General features: G+C 39.5%; 1 protein-coding gene across 1 annotated transcript in view; it reads left to right on the top strand.

Annotated features, from left to right (window-relative positions):
• Positions 1-27,663, top strand: part of CSMD1 (CUB and Sushi multiple domains 1) — a gene marked incomplete at its 5' end in the record, with an annotated part of 1,589,548 nt that overhangs the window by 884,664 nt on the left and 677,221 nt on the right. Inside the window, one exon of the mRNA XM_087418289.1 lies at positions 21,669-21,746. Coding sequence (XP_087274415.1) covers positions 21,669-21,746 — 78 coding nt within the window. The remainder of the gene's footprint in view (positions 1-21,668; positions 21,747-27,663) is intronic.

Below are 27,663 nucleotides of genomic sequence, written 5' to 3'. Positions count from 1 at the left end.
AATAAATAGATTGTAGAGTGGATGGAGCAGGGGAGAAATGGAAAAAGAAACTATAACAAAACAAACAGTTATAAAAGAGACTTCAGAGACATACCAAGCAATTACAATATCTATACCTTATTTGAATCCTAAATGAGTAATTAGAGTATTTTTAAAAATGAGATAATTAGGGAAACTTGAATCCTGACTGGATATTTAATGATATTAAGAGATTATTGTGGGCTGGCCCCGTGGCTTAGCGGTTCAATGTGCGTGCTCCGCTACTGGCGGCCCGGGTTGGGATCCCTGCCGTGCACCGAGGCACCGCTTCTCCAGCCATGCTGAGGCCGCGTCCCACATACAGCAACTAGAAGTACGTGCAGCTATGACATACAGGTATCTACTGGGGCTTTGGGGGGGTAAAAAAAAAAGGAGGAGGATTGGCAATAGATGTTAGCTCAGAGCTGGTCTTCCTCAGCAAAAAGAGGAGGATGAGCATGGATGTTAGCTCAGGGCTGATCTTCCTCACAAAAAAAAAAAAAAAAGAGATTATTGTGACTGTGTTTACGTATGATAGTGGGATTGTGGGCATTCATTTTAAAAAGCATCTTAATCTTTTGGAGGTACATACTGAAATATTTATGGACTTGTGAATTTATGGTCTGGGATTTGCTTCGAAACCACCTGGTTTGGGAGGGATGTTTGTAAGGATATAGGTAAAAAAAAAAAAAAAAAAAAGAATAACTATGAGTTGGTAATTATTGTAGTTGAGTGATGGGTATATGTGGATTCAGTACACTTTTATCTGTAATTTTGTTTGTTTGAAATAATTTTTTCATACTAAAAAGATAAACAGCAACCCTTGGCAAGAAATGAGCCTTTGAAGCAGTAAATTATTCTGCCTCTATCATGGCTAAAAACATATTCTCTTATCACCTCTAGCATATTTTTCTTAATATCCAGCACAGTATAAATTGTGACGTTTTTGAATACATCGTAATATTGGGTTAAGAGTTTCATCTCCGAGTGAGCTCTGAGTTGCTTCTATCAACGTGGGACAGTGGACGAGTTTCTAGGTCTATAAAATGGAATAAGGACAGTGCCTTTTGGTGAGGACAGGAAATGCGGGGGAAGGTTGGTCCCTTGGAAGGAAATCTCAGCTTTTGGAGGAGAGGATAACAGCAGAGTGTACTTGCAGGTACCGAGAGCATAGAGTGTGCAAGGCCACTCATTAGGGGTTGCAAATTATCAAGTATAATCCCTGCCACTAACATGTGACCTGAGTAGACATCAGTCAATTGAGGGAGAATGGGTCTGGAAAGCCATCATAGATGGAATCTTCTCTGAACATCCAGAGATTTGCTCTGCCAATGCTCAATGGTGATCATGCCCAGGGCAACTGAATCCCACTAATTAAATTGTCTGGGTGCCTGAGGAGACAGCAGGATGCTCATTTATCTACAAAGAGAAATGACTGAGTCAGGGACTGTAAATGCAGGGGAGTCTATGTGATCAAGATATTTTCTCCCTCTAATCTAACCTTTAGGGTAGCCAAAAATATAAGCAGGAAGCCATGTTACCTACTTATCTGGTAGAATCACTATTTCGGGGAATGAAAATACCAGAAGGCATGACGGTCACCACATTGTCTCTTTCTAAGTAGATGTATTCGCAAATTGTCCATGTCTGAAGGGCAAGGGAGGAATCTAGGGTTGAAGGTGAGAGGGATGGAATGTTACAGGGCCTCAGGCCAGAAATGCTTAAAACTCCTGGACTAAATGTCCTGCTCCTCTGAACTTTGATGGAAGAAGTGATACAAGTCTCACCTTCCACTACCCTCCTTGTGTCTCACCCATTCTTCTATACTAAGATACAATAATGAACTCAAGCCACTGATCATGCAGTCTTACAAGTCTTGGTGTGTTTTGGTCACCATCAAGCCAATTAAAAGTTGACTTTCTTTTGTGCTGATTCTACAGGACACTTTGCTGAGAATAACCTATGGCCTCCATTTCCGAGAATGTGAGGGACATTTACTCTAGCTGTAGATGTTATTCCTACTTTAAAGTGCAGATAACTGAGCCTAGGGACATATTAAGGATAAGTGAGCCTGGGGCTAGTGAGTGATGACAGAACTGGATTTGGAAATCCACCAGAAGACAGCATCTATTTCCAACACCTGTAGGTAAAAACATTATCGCAGCAAACACTGAGTCATATGAGAAAGACAGAGAACAGTGTGCCTGAATAACCTGAAGTGGTTTTAAGACAGCAGTTACGTCTTGAGTGGTAGTAAATCTCGTCATGAGAGAGTTTTCCAAGTAGTCAACAACATGATTTTCTGAAAGATGATCCCCTTTAGCTCTCCAATGCATTTCTCTGGTTGACTTGCTTAGCTCACGTGGAGAATTATTATTACCAGATCTTGGATTAGAGGTGTTGCTGGTTGATTTGGAGAGCTCTTCCCAGAGGACAGGTGCATCATAGTCTACCACAGTAGCCTTACTAATATTTTGACAACATCAATTCACATTGTTTTATGATTCGTGATTAAAAACACAGTAGATGACACATTTGATGTTAGGGGGTCCAAAGGTAAAAAGAAAAATAAAATAAATAAAAATAAATATATCATAACCAAAAAAAAAAAAAGACTGACGTGCCTAACAGACGCTGTCCGTTTTTCAGGATATTAAGATAGTTTTATTTATTTTCAAGGATCTTAGTATATTAATTGCATGAATGAAAATTGCTGCTCCTGCTCCTGATAACGAATGGCTTCCCGGTGTTGAATGAGCAAATTCAACAGTCTCAATTTACACAATTTTTTTTTACAGTGGAGTCATTCTATGTTTCTAAAAATAATAAATTCAGTTAAAAAAAAAAAGAAAGTAAAAGAAAAAGTTGGCAACCTCATATGAAAAAAGAGCAAAGGACATGAATGAACAGGCAGTTTTCCAAAGAGGAAGCCCCAAAAGCCAACTAGCCTATCAAATGATGCTCAAGCTTCGTAGTGTTTGGAGGAGTGCAGACTAAAAGAACAATGAGCAGTCACTCCTCCACATTGACCAGGAGACTTAGAAAGCTGCCTCACATGGGAGGTGGGCTCGTGGAGCCTCTACACACTGCCAATGGCAGGATGATGGCGCTGCCTTCACAGGATGCCTCTATCCCACTTAGTGACATATCCCCCCTGGGCCAGCATCCCAGAGAATTCTCCACACAGGGCAAGAAGGCGACACGTTTGAGGCTGCTCATTCAGCGTTGTTTGTGGTGGTGCACAGTGAGAGGTAGGCTGGCCGTCTACTCCAGGAAGGTGGCCGGCTAAACTGGAGTGCTTGCAGCACGAAGGAGAAACAGACCAGGTGCCCACGTGGTGGCAGGGATGGCTGTTAAAACACAGTCATAGGTGAGAAAAGCAAGGAACAGCATGAGACTGTAAATGTCATTTACAGAAACTAAAATGCATGTATGCAAAACAGAAATCCACATTTTGCAAGAATACATACAAAATAAAGACATATTAGACTGTTTGCTTTATGGGGCAATGGAGGGAGATATATGGAGAAATATTTACATATAGGATAGCATGCCCATCTCAGACCCACGAGTCAGGGTCTTTGAGGGTGGGTACCAAGAGTCTAGGTGATTCTGATGATGCAACCAGGATTGGCCCAAATGGTTTACAGGATGCTTACACCTCAGGACAATAAGAAAGAAAGAGAAAAGGAATCAAAGCACTTGAGCACTGGTTGGCATTTAATGTAACATCCAGGTCAATTCTGCATTTTATAGCTGAAGAAAGTAAGTCTGGGAATGGCTTAGCAATTTTAGGATCGTAGAGGTTTAGAGGAGGAAGAAAGCTCATAGAAAAGAATGCAGTAGATGGCAGATTTAAAATTGTGTGGATGCAGACGCACCGCTTCTCCAGGCATGCTGAGGCCGCGTCCCACATACAGCAACTAGAAGGATGTGCAGCTATGACATACAACTATCTACTGGGGCTTTGGGGGGGAAAAATAAATAAATAAAATCTTTAAAATTGTGCGGATGCAAACAGTCCTGCTGGAGCCCATGCATCTGCTTGAATAAAAGCAATAAGGTTGTTGAAAAATTAGGGGGAATGATCAGATTGTGCTCAGAATAAACACCGTATTTGACATTGAAGTATGTTAATACTTCAGCTCTTTGACTAAGTGCTGATCATTCCAGTGAGTTTAATGTGGACAATTTGCAGGATTACAAGGGAAGTGATTTTGTTCTTTCCTTTTTGTTTTTACTGCAGTCTCTCTACCACTGCTCCAGGGTGGTGGTCTCCAGAGCAGATGCCCTTTTACTTAGCTGATATGCGAGCTAATCACTCCATGGAAGCACGATTAGAACATATTCAAATGTTTATATTGATTGGGAAAGAATGGAGTTAAGCTTCATTAACTTTTAGTTATTATTTTTAATTGTGATATAATGCACATAATATAGAATTTACCATCTTAACCATTTTTAAGTGTACAGGTCAGTGCTTTATGTATATTCATGTTGTGCAAACATTACCACCATCCATCTCCAGAACTCTTTCCATTGTCCCTAAGTGAATCTCAGTCCCAATTAAACACTAACTCCCCATTTCCCCTCTCCCAGCCCTTTTATGAATTTAATTATTCTAGGTACTTCATGTAAGTGGAATCCTGCAGTATTTGTCCTTTTGTGACTGGATTATTTCACTTAGTATAATGTCCTCAAGGTTTAGCCCTCTGGTAGCATGTGCCAGAATTTCCTTTCTTTTCAAAGCTGAATAATATCCCATTATATGTACATACCACATTTTGCTTATCCATTCATCCATCAGTGGACACTTGGGTTACTTTCATGTTTATCTATTGTAAACAATATCGCTAGGAACATGGGTGTGCCAGTATCTCTTCAACACCCTGCTTCCAATTCTTTTGGATATATACGCAGAAGTGGAATTGTTTGATCATATGTAATTTTTTTTTTTTTTAGATTTTAATTTTTTGTTTATTGCAGTAACATTGGTTTATGACATTGTAAAAATTTCGGGTGTACATCATTGTACTTCTATTTCTGCATAGATTACATCATGTTCACCACCAAAATACTAATTACAACCCATCACCACACACATGTACCGAATTATCCCTTTCACCCTCCTCCCTCCCCCTTCCCCTCTGGTAACCACCAATCCAATCTCTGTCCCTATGTGTTTGTTTATTGTTGTTATTATCTACTACTTAATGAAGGAAATCATATGGTATTTGACCTTCTCCCTCTGACTTATTTCACTTTGCATTATACCATCAATGTCCATCCATGTTGGTATATGTACACAATGGAATACTACTCAGCCATAAGAAACGATGAAATCCAGCCATTTGTGATCATATGTAATTTTATCTTTATTTTGTTGAGGAACCACCGTACTGTTTTCCATCAACAGTGCACAAGGGTTGCAATTTCTTAAGCGTCCTTAATTTTTAATATACCCACTGACATTATCCTTATGTTAGTATGTCACACAGAAAAACCCCATAAATGTGGAGGTATCCAGATGGAGGGGAGCCCCACCCGGCGAGGGACTGACTGCCACACCCTCACTCTTACGTTCCCTTCCAGTGAATTGTGACTGACCGCTGTTCTGCAGTTACCGAGAACATCTACGTAGATCTACTGACTGCGTCTTTAAGTATGTTTATGTACATTTGCCTTTCTGAGGAGTTTTATTCAAAAGAACAATAATAAACCCATTAAAATGAACATAAATAGCATGTTTTATGAAAATAGCGATATTTTTCAAAAACAAACACAAAAAAATGTAGCGTGAGGTGTAGCACCATTTTACGTATTTGTGACACGTTTTAACATTGAGCTTGGAGAAAGAGGGTGGTCTTCATATCTACTTCTACATTCAACTGCATCTTGATACTTGATACATCTTGATACTTCTTGAAGTAGATACTTCATTTACTTCAACATTCAACATGCCGTGCTATTTTATTTTGGTTGAAGTCAATGAAGAAAATCAGGATTCACATAGGTAGAGATAGTTGGAAAATAGAGGAATATTTTAATGTTTTTTTAGCTAATAGTGGATATTCGTTAATATTACACCAAACTTAACAAATGACTGTTTCTTAAAAGCTAGTTTCAATGTGGAATCTCAAACCATATAAATACTTTTTTATACTCTATTATAGTAAAAATCTATTGGTTGATCTTGCATTGTGAATGGATCTTTTACCCTTGCATTATTTTGCAACATCATGCATGGGTAATTTTTAAATTTTTGGTTCACTGAGCTATTCATATTTTCCATTTGTTGATGTCAATATCTAAATAAAAATAGGTAGTTTTAAAATATCTTTAAAAAATCACATCTGTTATATCACTCCCTATCTCATCAGGAAAGTCTTTAAATATCGGGAAGTTGTAAAGATCATAGAGGCAGACACTAGTTTTCCACAATTCTAATATTTGCTTAAAAATTCAAATTTCATCATCAGCAAAAATGTTATCCAACTATTTTTCAAGGAATGGTAGCTGATTATTCATTTTCAAGTAAATATCAACAAATACCCACCTGTGAAGATCTGAATATCTGAGGATGATCAGCTGTATTCTAAGATGGCCCCAGTGATCCATGACCTTGTATGATGCCCCCTCTTGAGTGAATATGATGAGCTATCCCTCCTGAGTTTAGGTTATGGTATAAGGCACAGTTGACTTTAAGAAAGGGACATTGTCTTCAGTGGCCCAGACCTAATCAAATGAGCCCTTCCAAGGAGTTCTTCCTAGAAAAAGTGATTCTATGCAAAAGAGACTCAGCATGAGGGAAATTCTCCATGGCGCTGAAGATGGATGGGGCCCCATGGCAGGGAACAGAAAGTGGCCTTTGGGAAGTGAGAGTAACCCCTTTTCAACAGCTAGCAAGAGGATGGGAACCTCAGTCCGACAACTACAACAATTCGATTTCACCAATATCCTGATTGAACCAGGAAGAGGATTCTTCCCAAGGGCCCCCAGATGAGAAGTCAGGTTGGCCAGTTCCTTGGATATTAGACCCGGGTCAGAGAACCCAGTTGAGCTGTGGATTTCTGACCTGCGTAATTGTGAGACAATAAGTGTTGCTGTTTTAAGCGCTGTTTGTGGTAATGCGTTATGCAGCAGCAAAAACTAGTATGCTCACCATGACTAGTTAGTCTTTCTTTTAAGTAAAAATGATGTTCCATGAAAAAGCAGTGAGTTCATCTCTGCAGTCAAAGAATTGCACAAGTATTTCTCCTCAAGGCCAGCCCCATACTTTGCTATGTAGCAGAAGCGCTTCACAAGTATTTCCCATTTCATCAAGCAGAACGTTAAAAGGACATGCACTAATGGGTTGAGATTTAATGAAATTATTTTCGCTGCTTCATCCTTTGCATTCTTAAGTGAATTTAAGTGTCCTGAGGAATACAATGACTGTGGGTGCTGTTTGGTGTACCCCCTTGATTCGTGCTGAGGCATCAGCAGTGTTACCTTCCACTGCTTTTGTACACAGTGAAACAAGCAAATAATATCTTAATATGAATTTGAAAATAGATTTGACCTGATAGGGCCCCCGGAATGTTTTGGGAACCCCAGGCAAGGGCATCACTATTTGAGAGCCACAGGCATAGTTGATCTCATCTGTTTTCCAGCTTTTCAGTGGCATCTATAAGCTGATAATTCCCCAATTCATATCTCTAGCACAGTCTTTCTCTTTGCTCCAGTCTCATGTAACCAAATTCTTAACTCCATATCTAATAATAGGCATATCAGACTCACGTCCCAAAGCAAGTCTTATTTCTCTACACAACCTTACTCTCTCTAGTCTGCCACATATCGATATATGCTAAATTTTTCCTCCGGTTGTTCAGAATGTAGACCAAAGTAAAAAATTATCTATTTTGCATAATGGTCTAATTAGAAAACTAACCTAAAAGAACTTTAGTTCACAATCTAGAATACAGAAACAGCTGTTCCAGACCAATTTACAGAACGCTGTACTACAGCATACCTATTTCATGCCTGGACTGAGTAGCTTCACTAACGGGGACTTCTCCCACTGTGTTCTTCTCTAAGGTGCGTTATCAATGGCAGTATTTTGGGAATATTGGCAAAAGGTAAGAAGATTTATAAATCAGAGGAAAGTTCAAACATAAGACAGCAGATTCTTTTTATGAAAGAATGGTTTCAGATCTGCTTTAGGTTGGGGCAAATACTGTCTTATATTTAGTCAAGATTAGTAGCCTAATCAATATGTTGATTCCTTAGCTCTTGTGGCTTCAAACTATTAAAGTCACTTTCAAGTTCATCTTAACTTTTATGGAAGTGGGACGTCATTACATTTAAATTTTTTTGCCTTCAAGTATTTGCCCCTCAAAGGTAAAGATATCTGCATTGCCATCCCTTATAATAACTGTTAACTTAATTTTCTGACAAATCCCTACATCTACAATACACACTAAATCTCCTCCATTTATACTGGCTTTTTGGGAGTTTTGGTGATGGTAGGAGTGGAAGACAGAGGAAAGTGTCTGTAGGTCTCCATGGCATTTATGTTTATTAGTGTTATCTATCAGAAATTGTCAGCCACTAAAGAGGGCTCCTCATTCTCTGCTATTTCCTTCATACAGCTCCTCTCAGAAAATGCCCTGTAATTAATTTCTCAACAATGGCTTAGTATAGTTCAGAGAAAAATTTTATTATTCCCATGTAAAGAGTATACAATGTTGTCCCTTTTTTTCACCACATAAATTTTGATGTAATATACCATTTAATGAAATTAATGAGGCTTTTCCAAAACCATTGGGGGAAAACAGCAAAATAATAGTACTTACAAAATAAGAATAATTAAAGTAAAAGTGAGGAAAGAGTAAACAGCTTTAAACTGAAAATATCATTAGAATTCAGAAACGAAAAAAATTCTGAAAATACGTTTCTCTCTTGTGCCATGCACTAGACTGCTGTAAGTTGTCTTGTGGCTGAAGTCAAAATGATGAACTCAGCTGCACAATGTACACTTAACTTTCTGGTGTTCTGTGGTGTAATCCTGGTGAATCGTCTGACAGGACTGGTTATAAAAAGCTCGGCTGGGGCCAGCTCGGTGGTGGAGTGGTTAAGTTCATGCACTCTGCTTTGGCAGTCCGGGGTTAGCGGATTCAGATCCCGGGCATGGACCAATACACTGCTCATCAAGCCATGCTGTGGCAGCATCTCATATACAAAATAGAGGAAGGCTGGCACAAATGTTAACTCAGGGCCAATCTTCCTCACCAAAAAAAAAATAATAATAATAATAAGTTGGGTTAGGGATGTTGTGAATCAGTTCCCATGCATCCTCACTCCTGAATCTACAATCACACCCACATGTACACACCTGTGTATACGCCCATGCCACCCAGGTCTGAGGGACAGAACCGCTTACAGGGAGAAAAATGAACGGACTCAGGAATCTGACCAACGGAAAAGCATTTGTTTGAGGATCGTGCAGAGGCTAGAGAAAGAAAGAGATGTTTATAGTGCAGCCCAGTCCTCCCGTTATTCAAAAGCCACACTGTCAGATCCTCACCTCTTGTGGGGCTGCTTTGAACCACATCAGTTTCCAAAGGCTTTACAACTCTGCCCTATGGAATAAGCCTCCCGGGGCTCAGTTTACACGTCTGCCACTAGGTATCGTTTGAGCTTCCCCAGGTGTCATGGAAGAGAAATATGTCTTTATTCTTTGCATGAAAGAATAAAGACTTTGGCCACAAATACCGTGAGCTCTGTCCCACTGTGAAGTGCCAACCCTGCTTGAGAGTGTCGGCACCTGTAGGGATACGGTCACGGTTAGAGGCTTTGAGAGGTCTGTGGTAGTGAGAAAGAAATGGATTCATGGAATTTGTTGTTAACAGGTCCTCACGGGGTCTGGAAGGACACCTGTATTATACTGAAGTGCGTATGCAAACATTTGCTTGGAGGTTCACGTAGTGATCAGCTTCTACCAATCTCAGGAACAGAAGAGGCAGGAGTGGTACCCGGAGTTGACGAAATGATGCATCAGTAGCTTTCCTCCTTTCTTCTCCCCTCTTTTTCTCCTATACATTGCTAGAATTAGGATTCTTTGGCCAAGGCTCTCAATCCGTAGTACTAAATGAGTTTCAGCAAAGCTGTACCAGTTCACCTCCCCAGTAGTATATAAGAATATCTTATGGCACCTTTGCCAACATGGAGGTTTAGCATCTAAAAGAAAATATTTACTGACTTGGTAGTTGAAAAATGCTATCTCATTTTTATTTGCATTTGAAATAATTACTGTGCTTATTTATTTATTTTTTGAGATAAATGTTACTATTATTGTCTTATAGTCTATACATTATTTTATGAGGAGTTTAATTGTTACTACAATAATTGTTTTAATGTAGAAATAGTTATCTTTGCTAGGTTATTTTATTGGTTTATTTACTTATTTATCATTGGTTTATTGAATGATATGCACGTGCCAATTTCTCTGTTGGAAATTAGGATGACAAGACATGGTCCTTTTCCTTAAGAACGGTATTCAGGGAGTTTCAGTGTTTTCCCCACTTCCTGTGTGTGGTGAAGTTTAAGGGACGAAGCCGAGGAAAGGAGAGACAGTAAAGCTTCACAATGAATGTGATCACAAATTGGAAAGATCTCCCTAATATACAAGCATTTTTCAAGCACTATGCATGCCCAAGATGGGCTAGACGTGGCACCTAGATGCTTTTATTTATCTCATTTACTCTTCACAACAACTCTGGGAGGCAGTGTGACAACATCTTTATTAAACAGAGGAGGAACCTGAAGTTTAAGGACCACTTAACCTGCCAAGGTAACACCTCTAATGAGCTTCAGAATGATGATTAGATCTCATGTCTAAGTTCCACATCCACGCTGTGTAAGTATGAGGCTTTTCCTATTAAAAAATGCAAGAGTTAGACAAACGTAAAACTGGAATTGCCCTCAGCATGTGTCTTAGTCCGTCCAGGCTGCTGTAACAAAATACCACAGACTGGATGGCTTACCAACAACATTTATTTCTCACAGTTCTGGAGGCTGGAAGTCCAAGATCATGGTTCTGGCAGATTCGGTGTCTGGTGAGAGTTCTGTTTTCTGGTTAACAGACAGCTGTCTTCTCCCTGAGTCCTCATGGGGTCGAAGGGGAGGGAGCTCTCTGGGTCTCTTCCATAAGGGTGCCAATCCCATCATGAGTGCTCCACCTTCATGACTCAATCACCTCTCAAGGCTCCACTTTCTAATACCATCATATTTGGGGCTAGGATTTAAACATATGAATTTTGAGGGGACACAAACATTCAGACCATAGTAGAAGAGGAGGAACTGAAGGCAGTCAATATCAATTTAATGCATACTGTATGCCCAGGGGAGGACAGAGTGTATCTTCTGCGAATGATGCTCCCAGGATTGTTCGACCTTCCCTGAGGTCTCTGTCCAGCAGTGGCTTTTCACTCTGCATAGAGCATCTTGTTCACTCATAACAATAATCCTGCAAGAGAAGCACTATTATTTTTACATTTCAGAATAACACACTGAAGTTAATTTTTCCAAAGTCTGCCTTGTAATAAAGGGTAGAGGGAAGATTGGAACTCTGCTCTGAATTCAACACCAACGGCTTTCCTCTCTTCCCCATTGTCTGCCTAGAACAAGAATGAAAAAACAGAATATTAGCCTCCTCAAAATTCAAACCCTTCATCTAAATGATGAGAAAAAAACAAGGCTGTGGCTCAAGATTTCAGAAAATTTCAGGTGTGAGACTGGAGCTCAGATCTGTGGACTTCTAGGACAGACCCCTCTCTGCTGAGCCCTGGTAGCTTGACTGGGAAACGTACAGTAGGAAATCTTTTCACACAGTGAAATATAGACAAGAAGAGTGTGTTAAAGGAAGGATGCACACAATCTTTATGGGAATGTGTGGGTTATCTGGGATAATTCTGTTTACAACCCTCTGAATGTTCTCTACATCTCAATTCAGGGAAGACGGCGCAGGAGAACAGTTGTTTTTCGGAGCACATCATCTCACCCCTTTCATTGCTTTTCTCCCTTTCTCCAAAATTTCCCTAATTGGTATCCCCCTCCGTCTCCCCTCTCTTATCCCTTGGCCCCCTCCTATCCATCTCTGTTTTGGAGGGAATGTCCTGAAATAGCGTCTGTGGAGTAACCCAATAAATCACTATAAAGCTAAGTAAAAAATCTTTTCATCCCAACGTGTTCCAAGTTAAGTCCTGAATGTTCTTATCTCTGACAACTTAAATCACAGGGAGCTGTGTCATTTAATTGAGTCCATGATTTGTTAAGCTCATGGAGACAATGTTAATCGCCTTCCTTCCAATTAAGCTTTACTGTAATTACCCTTTAAGTTGGTAAAGAATCCACTAACCAGTGTTTGTGGGTATCTCACACTAATCCTTCAGACTCTGTAGACATGACTACTCGTGCAGCAGTATAACTTCACATATGAAAGTTTTTTTCTTTCTAGATCTGATAATCTAGTTCCTAAAACTTGGTTGTCAGTTTCCTCCAGAGTCCATGTTCAAGGACATCATAAAATCTAATAAAAAAGTAGGAATAACTGAATATGGCTCAGCTTATGGGGGAGCTGCTGGCAAAACAACGTAGGAAAGAAAAGACAACAATTATTTCTAGATTAAAAAAATGTATTGTAGTAACAATCTCCCCATAAAATAATGTATAGATATGAGACAACAGTAGTAAGATTTGTGTCAAAAAATAAATGAATAAGCACATTCATTATTTGAAATGCAAATAAAAATGAAATAGCATTTTTCAACTGCCAAGTCAGTAAATAGTTTACTGGATATGCTCACACTCCATGTTGGCAAAGGTGCTGTCGTGAAGATATTCTTAAATATAACCGCTGAGGTGAACTGGCACAGTTTTTCTAAAAATCAGTTTAGCACTACCAATTAAGAGCTTTGTCCAAAGAATCCTAATTTTAACAAATTGTTCCATGAAACTGATCAGAGTTTGATGAAGTGGTCAAAAGGCGTTTGGTGTTATATACAGTTGCAAGAAGTGAGAAAAAAACTAATATCTACTAGTAGAGGAATTAAATATATTATTATTTGTTCATAAATCATAATAATATATTATTTATTTTTAAAATATATGTGATTTTAATCCATTAAAAGTATTCTTTTCGAAAATATTTAATGACCTCAATAAATCAGAATAAAGAAAATAAACAATGTAATGACAAGGAAAAATGCTCAAAGCAGTCATAAAAGCAGAATACAAATGTATTTACAGTCTTCTTTTTATTCTGTAAAAACTATATGTGGAGGCCGGCCCTGTGGCTTAGTGGTTAAGTGCGAACACTCAGCTACTGGAGGCCCGGGTTCAGATCCAGGGCACATACCGACGCACTGCTTCTCCGGCCAGGCTGAGGCCGCGTCCCACATACAGCAACTAGAAGAATGTGAAACTATGACATAAAACTATCTACTGGGGCTTTGGGTTAAAAAAAAGGAGAAGGATTGGCAATAGATGTTAGCTCAGAGCCGGTCTTCCTCAGCAAAAAGAGGAGGATTAGCATGGATATTAGCTCATGGCTGATCTTCCTCACAAAAAAATTAAATAAAAAAATAATAGTAATAAAAATAAATAAAAGCAAAAAAAAAATACTATATGTGTATCTCTACCTCTCTCTCTCTACTAACTTATATATACAATGCTCATAGGGCTGGAAATAAGTACTTAAAAAATGATAACAGTGGCCATTTCTAGGTGATGTTTTTGTTTGCTCAACTACTTTTGTTTTTTTCTTGATAATTTTTAGGTTTTCCCAAATTTTCTGCAATGTCTGTGTGTTACTGCAGTCATAAATAAAAGAATTCTATAGACAAGGACAACAAAATCAATGCTATGTGACCCATATTTAAGCAACTAACATACAAGTTCATTAAAAGATTTCTTAGATGATTTTTTAAAGAGTCAATCAAATTCTGATTTTGAAAAATTTAGTATTATGAGAAGACGATTACTAGTATATAATTATTTAAACATTATATCATATAATTCAATAACAAACTGTTTATAAAGAGAAAATTTTAAAATGTAAAGTATGGTTAAAATTAGTGGTATAATTTATAAAGGAGACAGCACTGCCTCATGGTAAAGCGGGCAGAGTCCAGAACCAGACTTTGCCAGCTCTGATAATGCCTCTACAACCTCAAGCTGTGTAACTGGGGATAAATTATTTAACCACTTTATAACTCAATATTTTTCTGTAAATGATTGCAATAATAACATGTCTTAGAACATTGTGGTGGAATTAAATAGGATGTAGATAAAGCACTTTGCATAGTATCAAATGCATAGTAATTTTTAAAATTATTACTCATTAATAATAATATGATACTATTTTATTATATGATCACAATACTTCTGTTGGATATGTGGCCAAGGAAGTGACATGGAAAGTTTAAGTATGAAAGCATGACTTGGTGACACTCAGGCTTGCGAACAAGGAGAGGCCAGTGACTTAGGAGGAACACCAGGCGTGTGGGGTTCTGGCAGCAGACGGCAGATGGTGTTTGCAGGAGTAACTGACTGTATCGCAGCTCAAGAGGAAAGTGGAGGACTGACCGAAACATTTACAGCAGGGAAGTTACAGCCGACCTTGATAAATGCTGTTTTCAGATTCAAGAGAGAATGGGAGGATGTACAATAAAACAGTTCTTCTGAGGAGTTTCCCCAGCAGAGACGGGGCAGTGGCAGCCTTGGGGGTGTGTGGACATGACAGGGCTCTGTCTACTTGTTTGCATGCCTGCTTCTTTCTTGTTTGCTTTGTCTTGGTTTATAAAGATGAGAAGTGAAACAGCATGTTTGTATAATAATGGGATTGATCAAGCAAAAAAGAAAAAAAAATGATTATGCAGAAGGTGGAAAACAGGATAGCACAATGATTTTGAGATGACGAGCTCCAGTGTAGACACGGAGGCTCTGGTTTTAGATGAGGAAATGGCTCCATCATCCATGGAAATAGCCACAATAAGAGCATTAATGACACTGACTTACCAGAGTCAACATGAATAATAATTAACAGAGAACAAGAAATTGACTCAATCCTTAGACGTTTAATGATTCTTAGGCTGTTTAAGTATGGAGGTACTTTGACATGTAGTTTAAAAATTTCTTAAATGCGTATTTAAAACTTAAAGTGATCTGAATTTTTATGACTCTTAAAACACATGAAATCTAATGAAGAAACGTTAAATAGTTTGGGGGGGTTGCTATGTGATTGGATCTATTAAGGATGTAATGGGATATTCGGAAACCACTCCTAAAAGATTATGGTATAGATGCTCTTAGGAAAAAAAAAAGTGAGTTTTACAGTAGGTGAAAGAACGAAAACCCCTGGAATTCCTCAAGATATATTATTTTCAAAACATTTATTTTTCTCTTCAAAATGAAAATGATTGATAAAACTCTCTGAGATAATATAAAAGAAGTTTAGGTGTTTTTTTTTCCCTCAATAATAAAGAAAAATGGAAAATATTGCAAACAACCCATGAACCAAAATATTTTTTCTGAAGAATGCCATTTTCTCTCAATTCAAGAATAAATTAACAGAAATAATGGAATTTGAAATAAATCATACTTGCTGAGATGATAATATAAAAAGATAATATAAATATAAAAGATTTTAATAGCTTATAGAATGTGATTGCTTACTTATCAAATCTAATAGAAAGCTGTTGATTAAATAATTGTATGACAAATTAAGTTAGAGAACATTTCTGACAATAAGAAAGCTCAATAGATTTATGTATATTATATACTTAAGTATTTTATACATTTTATATATAGCCCTTGCAAGTTGAAAGGTTTCCAAGGATTTCACTATTATTGCCATCAATAAGTGTAAATATTTTTTTGGTGTACCACTTAGATGGCATTTTTTAGCCTGGAGAGGCATTAATAAAATTATGATAATCCTCTGAGTCAATAAAAGATCTGATAAACCGGGTTTATATTTTTAATTTCAAACCCTGAATTCTTCAAATTTGACAGTAGTTGGTGTACATACATCAAACAATTTTCTCTGTGGTTTCTCAATGGCTTCTGTCCCTATTTAGTAAATTAATTTTGTTTGAAACAATTTTGCATGTTATTTGTTTACTTGAAATTTCCTGAGCTCCCCATTATAGGTAAAGCATTGTTTTAGACGTTGAGTCCTATCCTCTGATACAGGAAATTCCCAGGGTGTCAGTAGCAGAAAATCTGAGCTGGTTTCCTCAGAGAAGTATGGTGAGCACGGGAACCTCACAGAGGTCTGATGTCTTGCTGCTGAGGGCCAGAGCAGGGGACCTGGGAGGGACCCAGGAGGGAGCTCGAATAGGGGCCAATCAGGTCCATTGGAGGGGAAGGGCTTTCTCCATGGAAAGGAGAGAGAGAGTAGTTGCATCACCACGTAGAAACAGTAATATTGATCACTTACCTTATTGCCTCTTTAAATAATAATGAAAAAACATTGTTGTTTCAATATAGTGATTGTTCCCTCAAGTTGGCGCACTGTCTAAGGAAAGTGGGTTTTAACGTAACCACTGAGAGATTATAGTGAAAGCAGCTGAGGTCGTGACAAAAAAGAAAGAAAAAGTAAATGAAACAAAATAATGTAGCCCTTATATATGGTTATGGCTGTGATTTTCAATCTTTTCTACCTTTAATCTGCAAATATAGCCGCCAGAATTTTTCACCTTCCTAAATGTCATTATAAGAAAGTGGGGTGATTATATCTGTTTGAGCTGTTGAATCTGAATTACTGAGAAATCATCCTAGCGAGACAGGCCAGTGAGTCTCAGACTGTAACTTTCGCATTTATTGAACACCCTCTTACCCCCAAAAACAAACTAATGAAGAGAAAGGAAAACAAAGTAAATGAAAACACACACACACACACACACACACACAACTGGGTAGCTGTGCTAAAAAGAAAAAATGAAGCTTGAAGGCCAGGCCCAGCTCCAGAATTTCTGATTCCTTAGGTCTGAGGGTGGGACCCAAGAATTCACATTTTTATCAATCAGAAAGAGAGATTTTATCACTCATTCCAAGATTTGAGAATGAATGGCCTAAATACTATTATCCCTGGAAAAGTACAGCCTGTTGGAGGAGTTTTCTGTGGGCGACGGGTCTTTCTGGGGGTTTTCTGCAGCTCCTCTTCTGTCTGCCCCACTCTCTCCCTCTCCTGCTGCATTTTTCTTTGCAAGTGGAAATCTCTCTGCCCAGCCCTGCGGGAGCTGGAGGGAGGAGCAGGCGCACTCTGCAGGAGGAAAAGCAAGCCTTGTGGGAGGCAATGAGAGAAAGGCCCTTGAGGATGCACAAGTCAACTTCCCTTTCTTTACAACGTTGCCAAGAACTATAAGAAGTACGATACGAAGATGTGGTAACTTGAAACAAATTAGAACCTAATGAGCGAATAGTCTACAGCAGTACGGCATCATCTTACTGGAAAAAAAAAATAAAATCCCTGTGGAAGTGAGCCTCACTCAGCTACATACACTTATTTGCAAAATTATGGAATTTATGAGACTCTCAGATTGGTCCTGTGTACTCAGAGAGCTTTATCGTGCCCTGAGGACTGCTTATTTTTCCTTTTTATTTTCTGAGAGCATCGAGTCCTGTTTGTTTTATCTGTTTATTTTGGGTGACATTTGCTTTGAGTTTTATGCTCTTTATTATGTCCCATTGATTCTTCTGTTTGTTATTTATTGTGCATTCATCTCCTCTCTCCCGAGTAACTTCAAGATAAAGTGATTTCAGCACAAGAAAGCTGAGATGATGGGAGACACACATCAAGGCTTTGCCAGTTCAAATTACAGCATTGTTCTGGGGGAGATCTGACAATGGAGATCCTTGTGCGGCCAACAGAACTGTGACGAGGAGAGCAGATTTCAGATCTCATTTTCCCTGCTCTGTGCTGTTTATCACCGTAACACAGAGATGAGGATGAGAGAGAAACAGAGGAAGAGTGAGCAGGGAGGAGAAGGATGCCTCGTGCCTGTGCTTGGTTCTCTGGGAAGCAGCCTCTGAATGGACACTAGGGTGCTGGATGCTCACTGAGGGCACCCTTTGGGATTCTCACCTGTGGAAGGGGGACTAGGCAGCAGAAGTCAGGCCTTGTGGAGGTCCAGAACAGCCTCAGTGAGGCACAGGTGCTTGAGCTGAAATAACTCTCAGAGTGGCCTCTTCTGGATTTGTGTACCCTCACACGGGTTAGCCCTTGGTGTGGCTGCCCCTCAAGGTATGACCCTGAGCAAGGCAGCTGTCTACAGCTGAGCACTCCCTGAAAGGGGCTGACAGCGAGTGGCTACTCACTGGCCAGTCCTTCCCTGAAGGGTCATCTGTGTGGCGCATCTCCATGTCCACCACACATGGGCTCAACATCAGGAGTCCCGTGATCTAGTTATGGTGCTGGCCTAACGATCTGTTTGAGCCACATAACCACGTTGGGCTGGTTTCCTTGTTTCTAATCCACACTGTTGGGAAGAGATCTCCAAGTTTATAAACTCCCTTCACACTCTCATTTTCCCCCCGTGCGCCTTGTGAAATACTCAGGAAAAGGACTCATACTCATTTGAAAAGCTTCGACAGTCGAGACATAGGGTATTTAATCGATTTGTCAGGTTATGTGACTAGATTAATGGGAACAGGATTCAAAATCCAAGGCCAGACTCCTTGGATTATACCAAGAGGGAATACTTGTAACCCACTTATCCTACCAAACAAGTAGAGTCATCACAGCAAAGATCAGGTGAATAAGAACATTTTGAAAAATAATTCAACAGTCTTTTAGTTACAACTTGCCGTTATATTGGTGTAATGGTAATGAATTGGCTCCAAAACAAAGATCAATAGCCACAGTACCTATGTCCAATCATATCTGACACTGCACTGCACCCACCACCTACACCTCGTTCCGTTGCATCATCCCTCAAGATGTTCTCTCAGACATGGTGCGGGTCCCCACCATGCGAGTGCCCCTTAGTCCTCTTCTACTCAACATCCCACACCTGCTGTCCCAGGATACCACAGAGAGACCATCCCTCGGTCTCAGCTTGACCACAGGCTCCATCAGAGACAGCCTCATTCTCAACGCCTTGGCGACCAGTTCCCAAACATCCCGATGCCCTGCCATCATAGCTTACCTGTACTGTAGTTGTCAGGCATCTCAGCCCTGCTGAAAGCCAGCACCTCCTCACTCTCCTCACCTGGGGGCAGCCTTGTCTCAAATGCCAGCCCCTCCCCTTCCTTCTGAAGCAACTTCCTATAATTCCCTCCTTTGGGAGGTTTTCTTCAATGAAGCCTTAGACATACAAAGGAGCTGTCAATGCCAACATTAGGGAATTGCTTCTTTCCTCAAGTCCAAATGCTTGCCTTTTAGGAGGGAGGTGGGAAATGGGAGAGAATCAGCTTTAATGTTATTACGGCATAAAGAAAGTACATAAAAGTATCAATAGACTATCCTTTCCCTCTAACTTTTGTGGCACTCAGATGATCATGTAGGCCAGGTGCCCGGCTCTTTGGCGTCTTCAGCTTCCTTCGTTTCAGGTGGTCCACAGACCTCAGTCTCTATCCTCTGTGCCTTCCACACTGAAGCTGGCAGAACACAATGGAAGGGTGTTGGGTTCTCAGTGAGAAGCTATGAGTGCAAATCCCACATCTTATCCTGATGTACTTTCAACAATCTGTGAACCTCGATTTCCTAATACGAGGAAGGGTCGGTTTAATGCCTACCTTGAAGGGTTGTGGGGGTAATTAAACACCATAGTGTGTCTGAAGATGCTTTCTAAAATATAAGATGTTATGCAAATGTCACTGTGAAGAGGTGAGATGAGAAGTGGGATGAGGGATTCTGAGAAGTAGAGCCATAGACACGTGATACCCAGAGGGTCAGAAAATTCAGTGGCCAGGGGGAAGGGAGAGTGGGGAGGGGACAAATGTTCTGTAACATCAGCGATGGAAGGACAGTCTCAAAGGGCAATTCTTGTGGCCACATCTAGGGCAGCCATGTGAAGCAAGTGATACGAAAATGATGACAAATCCTGCCATGTACTGAGGCTACTGGGTTCAGGGTCCTCTGCTAAAGATGGTCTTTTATTATCTCTAAACCTTATACAACTCTTGTACTCCTACACTCTATATCGGCATGCCCATTGTATCAATGAGGGCTCTCCAGGGAATCAGAACCAATAGGATGATATATATATATATATCATAAATTTATGTGTATAATTTTTTTTGTAAGATTGGCTCTCACAATTATGGAGGCTGAGAAGTCCTGAGGTCTTCAGAGTGAGTTGGTACCCAGGAGAGCTGATTGTTTAGTTCTAGTCCAAAGGCTGGCAGGCTCAAGACCCAGGAAGAGCTGATGTTTCAGTTTGAATCTGAAGGCAGGAAAAAAATCAGGACCCCAATATGAAGAAAGTCAGGCAGGAAGAATTCTCTCCTACTCATGAGAGGGTCAGCTTTTTGGTCTACTCAGGCTTTCAACTTATTAGAGGAGGCCCACCCATTTTAGAGATGGCAATCTGCTTTACTCAGTCTATGGATTTAAATATTAATCTCACCCAAAATTCACCCATACAGAAACACCCTGAATAATGTTTGACCCAATGTCAGGGCAACCTGTAGCCCAGTCAAGTTGACACATAAAATTAACCATCATAGCCATTTTACAGATAAATTAACAGGCTCTGAGTTAAGTAACTTAGGCCACATAGCTACCAAATTATAAGCAAAGATTTGAACCTAGATCTGCATGGTTTCAGCTACTGAGGTCCAGTCTCATATATACAAATCAGAAATGTTTAAATTAAAATATTAATAATTTTACTATTTAAAACAGGAATGTTTAAATTAAAATATTATTTTCTGTTTTCTTCCCACAAATACCTCCACAATTTTTCTTTTCCAGAAATGATCAGAAAAAGTGGAACTTCTTAAAATATTTGATGCAGGACCTAAAAAATCGAGAAACATTTAATTCTGAAGACTGTGACTTTAGAAACCATATCACATATGTTTTTTCATATTGCCTATAGGTAATAAGGCTCTGGAAGGACTGGCGTTCTTTTCTTTAACATTTTATCCCTAGCATGTAGAACGTGTTTTCCCCTACTACCTCCCCATCACTGCATATGTTTTAAATTTTGAATGATTAAATGAATATATGAATAAATGAATGAGCAACTTTCAATGTCATCTAAAATTTTTCATGAACATAGCAAACTTAGAAAACTCTATAGTCACTACACATGAGAGAGCAACCTGCCTGTATACTTTGGTGAAATGATAATGATTTATAGAATTGGCCACTGCTAATGGTAAATAGGTTTGGGTGTAGAAAGTAAACTGTATCACATATTATTTTCAGTTTCTGACACTGCTGTTATAAGATATGATCTTGCTGTTTGATAGCCTTGCATTAATTATTCACAAGCTCTTGTACTTCATTTGCTTTGCATCATTAACCTCTTAGAACGTGTCGCATTTTCCAGAGGTTGGTAGGAAAGCAGTTACGACTGCTAATGCTGTGGAGATAAGCCACTATTTTATGATATCTCTTTGAGTCTTACTTACTAATGGCTTTATTTTGTTTCTTCCAGTGAAAAAGGCAATTGAATTGAAGTCAAGAGGAGTCAAGGTGCTGCCCAGCAAGGAGAGTAGCCATAAAAACTCTGTCTGTAAGTCCTCTTTCTCTTTTTGTATGAGGATCGATATTTCAATTAGAGGGAGCACCGAGGAGAGGAGAGAATGGAGTGGTCCCTGAGAAGTAATTCTATAAACGGCTTTTCCCATTTTGTCTCATTCTACTTTTGCTCCTCCAAAACTGTTTGTTGGGAGAAAGAATATACACCGACTTCACTGTTGGGGAGGAATGTCGTGTTGATTCTACCTCCTAAATGTATCTCAGATCTGTCTTCATTCTCTGCCCTCATCGGTCGCTGTCTGAGAGTGAACCTTCCGGATTTCTCTGTTAAAAAATGTTCCACTGTTAGGTATTTTGACTCCAGTTTCTCTCTCCATTCTGCTAAACCTTCCATACACCAGATTGATCTTTGGGACATAGAGGTCTGGTCTTGATATCCAGGCCTGAGGATTAAATAGCTACAACTAGATACGCTAGATCTGGGCAAGATCTGCATCTTTCCAAGGAATACAAGAATGTGAAGACCATGTCTACATGGGTTCCATCTGGATATGCCCAGAACATGGAAGGCACTCAGTCAATAGCTTTTCAACGAATGAAAGTACCCCCTACCACCTACTTTTCTGGTTGTCTAATGATGTACCCTCATCATTATTTAGCCATAAGGACCACCTCGCCATTACTTGCCCATGTCATTATGCATCTCTCCCAGAAGTCCCCTGTCTCCCTTCTTTGCAGAAGGGAGTAGCCCTATGTGAGCCTAGAGAATCACCATATGAAGCCTTTCCTGACTCCCCCAGGCACAATTAGCTGTTCCCGCATTTTGTTCCCCCATTGCTGTGTTCTTACCTTTATTTTGTTCTTGCATTTATTTTGTTGCAATGTCACTGTGGGTTTGCCTGTCCCACTAAACGCAGATCAGCAGGCTCCACGGAGATACTCAAGTGGGTTTATTTCCAGTGTGGTCCTTCCCACACATCGTGCTCTTTTTAAGCCTTTCAACCTGTTGGGTTTCCTTTTCTATTCATTCCTAGTAACCTCTTTGTGTGGTGTTCTTGTTACTTCCTCTGTTGGTGCTCCTTCTCCTGGTGTTTGGAATCTGTGCATTTTATTTGTTTTCCCACTGTCTAGTAGTTGGTGGAAATGGAAGGTTTGAGATAGACATCTGGAGCACCCTCACTTCAACCAACTCTATTTTTATCTGTGTGATATATTGGGCTTCTGCATGAGGTTTTCTTCATGACAAATATTCCACTAAAACTAATAAATAAGCAAAAACAAACAACAATGAAAATCTTTCAAAAATCACATTGAGATTGACCTATCTCTGCTTTCTTAGTGCTCCCATATTATGGCTTGCTACTGATTGCCTGGGTAAAAATAGCTGATTGACTCTGTGCAAAGACCCTGCCCTCTGGCATTTGGAGAGGACAGAGAGGTAGACCCAGACCCCTAGGATGCAGGCTTCAGGTATAGGGTGTGTCTTAGACCTTTTGGGCTACTATAACAAAGTGCCATAGGCTGAGTGGTTTTAATTTATTTCTGTGGTTTTAGTTTATTTCTGACAGTGGTTTTAATATAGTTTTGGAGTCTGGAAAGTCCAAGATCAAGATGCCAGCAGATTCGATGTCTGGTGAGGACTCCCTGACTCATGGACAGCCATCTGTCTTTTCATTGTATCCTCATGTGGCACAGAGAGATCCTCTTTCCTGTCTCTTCTTAGAAGAGCACCAATCCCATCTTTAGGGCTCCACCCTCATGACCTAATCACCTCTCAAAGGCTCTACCTCCTAATAACATTGCCTTAGGGGTGAGGATTTCAATAAGTAAATTTTAGGGGGATGCAAAATTCAGTCTATAGCAAAGTGGATTCCCCAAACTCTGGCTATAGTTCAGATCCGTTGGTCCCAGAAAAAAAATTACTCTATGAATGTTTTCATTCCACTTTCTGTTTGAAGATTATGGGTAGTGTCATTCAATTTAAATTAGACTCAAAAAGGATGGAAGGCAAATGCAGGAAGAAAAGAACTAAGGGGCAAGGGAGAAAGGAAGAGATTTTTTTAAAACAAAGTTTTAACATTTTGTTATTATTAGCCTTTAATTCAGGATGTTCAATAGAGTGGGAGATATGATACTTATAATAATTTTTAAATTGATTTTTTTATGGTTAAAAACCTTGCAGAAATGATCCATAGTAATGTAGAGCCACATATCAAGTGAACCCTTACATCAAATCAATATTACGTCCAAAGCAGATCAATTAGACATCAAACTTATCTGCTAGAATAACATTTAGGCAGAAGCTTTTTTTGTGAGGAGAATCTCTCTCTGTCCTTATCTGAACACGAATTGACAAATACATAATTACTCATTTGGTATTAGAAAGCGTTCTGTCCTTTCTCCCAGCAGTATTAAACCATTTTTTTTGTTGTTGTCAGACATGAGAATTAATCATTAGAGAAAATGAGGTATTGAAGAAACAGTGAGCCTTCTATCATCAGCAGTGAAATAAATGGTAGTATATTATTTATGTGGAAGGTGTGACTGAGAAAACGTTAAGTGTTTCACAGAGAAAAGGACATAGGCTTTGAAGCTAGAGAGACAAGGATTCAGTAGCTGTAAAAGTATCTCATTCAAACCAAGTTTCATGATTTGTAAAATTGTAATAGTGATGATTTTTAGAGCTTTGTCATATAATAAACCAAGGTATTTTTCAATTGCCTATTCCAGTATATGATGTACAGTGGGCCTTCTGCAAACCATACCCATTAGCAACTTTCCATACATAAATGGAAGGAAGTAAAGGATCTGAGTAGTTGGTCAACCGAGAATTTAAACGGCCCAGGGGTCTTACTTTCCAGAAGAGGAGGTAAGATCCAGACCATTGAGCTTATTTTCTAAGATCTTAGAAAATTGTTTGGCTAGTCAGAGGAGGTGAGCCCAGAACACAGGCCCCTCTTTTTTTTTTTTTTATTTTTTTTTTAATTTTTTTTTTTGTTTATTGCAGTAACATTGGTTTATAACATTGTAAAAATTTCAGGTGTACATCATTGTACTTCTATTTCTGCATAGATTACATCATGTTCACCATGCAAAGTGAAATAAGTCAGAGAGAGAAGGTCAAATACCGTATGATTTCCTTCATTAAGTAGTAGATAATAACAACAATGAACACAGGCCTCTTAATGCGCCATCCAGCCAAGTCGTAGTGCCCAGCGTGAGCCTTTACCTGTGAAGCGATGGGCCCCACTTTCTCATTTAGCTCCTCATTAATTTCTTACCATTTTGATATGAGATCGCGCATAAAAGTAATTTATATACTTTATATACATAGTGGCTTTTGCTGCATAGATTTTATTTGCTGAGATTATTTAATCATTTATATACAGATCATCTAATGTATTTACATACAGTATTAATATTAAACGCTGGCACATTTGGTATTTGCCTCATTCTTTTTGAAGCCATTCAATAAACTCTTTATTGTTAGTGCCTTCACGTCAATTTCAACTCTTAGTGACCCTATGTACAGCAGAGCAGAACCCTGCCTGGTGTTTGGGCCAATTTTTTCAGAAGTGGGTGGCCAGGCCCTTCTTCCTGGTCTGTCTTAGTCTGGAAGCTCTGTTGAAACCTGTCCACCATGGGTGACCCTGCTGGTATTTGAAATCCCAATGGCATAGCTTTCAGTGTCACAGCAATACGCAGCCACAACAGTATGACAGCAAATAGAGAGGTGGCATGGTTCCTTGACCAGGAAACGAACACTGTGAGAGTACCAAATCTTAACCACTGGACCACCAGAGTGGCTACAGTAAACTCTAGTCTTTATCATTTCTGCTTTACCCCAAGAACTGGCTTTCTCTGGGAGACCACAGCCTTAGATATTCTAGAGATTCAATCCAAGCATACAACTCACTCTTGCACAAGTCACACAATTGCCCTGCAACTTGGTTCCTCCACCTGAGGGTTTGGGGAAGGATATAACAAAATACTCATAAAAAATGCTTGGCCCAGGGTCTGATGGCCATTGTTGGCTATTGTCCCACGTCACTCTCTGTTGACCTTTATTTTAGTATTTTTCATTCTATATGGACATTTTTTTTGTTGTTTATAGATCTTTCTTCTTCATGAGATTCCTCACAGAGGGAGAAATGTGACAGCAATGACCATGTACTTATCTTTTTACTCCAGAATCTAAGACTGGCCCTGCTAGGAAATGTTCATGCAGTGCTCACTTAATTAAAACCTGACATGAGTGGACCAGAACAGCAACTGCCCTCTTGTGGATTTGGGTTGTGTTCTGTCAGTAGGAAACCCCAACAGGGTATTGGAAGGAAGCACAAATATGAGGTCTGGGTATTCATTCCCCCTGTTACCTCCTGCGAAGTGCCCTCCAGCTGGCTGTTCTCTAAGGTACAAAGGTCAGAGGTCATAGCTCTTCTCAAAGGGGCTAACCCTACATGACCCTCTCCCTCTGATTTCAGTATCAATTCTTACCTCTTGTTGCTTCCAGCCTAGGGGGTGATAATAGCTCACCTTTTACTAAGTCCAGAGTTAACACACTCTTCCTGGTGGCATCGCTACATTTACTCTGATGTAAACAGCCCCTTTGTACGTAATCCTGCCTTACGTTTTTCTCCCCCAGAGTGGCATCTGTTTTCTCTTGGGACCCTGTTTAAGAGGAGGGAGAGTGCTCCAGGGTTTGGTGAACCATGGAAGGCAGACTCTACTAAAGATCCAGATCTTTAAAGAAAACAAATAAACACTAGACAAGGCAAGGAATCATGTCTTCTGGCTATGTCAGATCCAAGCTCAGTTAACTCCTCACCACTGTCCTCTGAGCATCAGGTGAAAGGAGTCTAAGAGCCGGAAGGAGAGATGGAGCCCTGGCTAAGGAAAGGGAAGGATCTGACGGACCACCTCAGGGAACTTGCAGTTTAATGATGAAGACTGACATAATTATAGCAGTTAGATCATTACGGTGCTGAAACAATGGATGTGTACCACGTAACATAACAGGAGTAAGCAAGGATTATGTAACTTGTACATTTAAAAACTTTATACCAATACACAGTAGCTAGTACATAGCCTGAAAAAAAACTCCCCATTGTTCATTTCAAAAATAAACACTGCCTCTATCTGAATATGTCATCAGTCCCGGACTCCAACCTCTTCTCAGCACATCTCCCGGTATTTTCTACCTAGACCTGCTTTGATTATACGTTTGATCCAAGATGAGCCCCCTGAGAGCTGAATTCTCCTCCAGGAAGTGCTTCCCATCTGCTGACCCACGCTGAATGACACACGGCACCTCCTCATCCTCTGACAGCCCAAGCTAATTAGCACCTAGCAAGTATTTGCTGATTAAATAAATGAAGGGAGGAAAAATACAGGAAAGACCAACTCTCTGTATTGTAGATAAAAGTCCCACAGATTCTTTTACTCCTCTCAATGGAATCTGGTGCATCTTTTGTGAATTTTGCTCTGAAATCACTAAGTCGATCAGTTTCTTCATCTAGCCCTGATTTCATATTACCAATTAACATGAGCTTAATAATTCACTTTGGTCCTTAGCATGCGTGAACTTAACCACATAGGATGGAATGATGATAGAAGGCTATGGAGATATTTCAACTCTTCTGTACAGTGATGGCGTTTCCTACATTAACTCTTAGAATGAAATGATTTAGAAGTTTGGTTTTTCGTCAGTCTCGTTCATTATTGATTAATAACATTTTCAGAAAAACCCAAAGATAATTAAGGTATTAATTCTGCATAATGCTCTAAATTTCTACTTATTTTAACCTTTATAAGATTGCAACATAAATGGGCAACATTATCAATATAAAGGGCATCTGGAATAAACTCAGTAAACATCCCACCCCCACTCTTCGTTGCACTCACTGAGTGATGATGAGCTCATCTTTATTCTGAGATTGGATCTTTTCAAA

This window comes from Ceratotherium simum, chromosome 28 (assembly GCF_057802395.1).
Source record: "Ceratotherium simum simum isolate JZ-2026a chromosome 28, ASM5780239v1, whole genome shotgun sequence".
Taxonomy (NCBI): Eukaryota; Metazoa; Chordata; class Mammalia; order Perissodactyla; family Rhinocerotidae; genus Ceratotherium; species Ceratotherium simum.
This window is presented reverse-complemented; position numbering and strand designations above follow the sequence as displayed.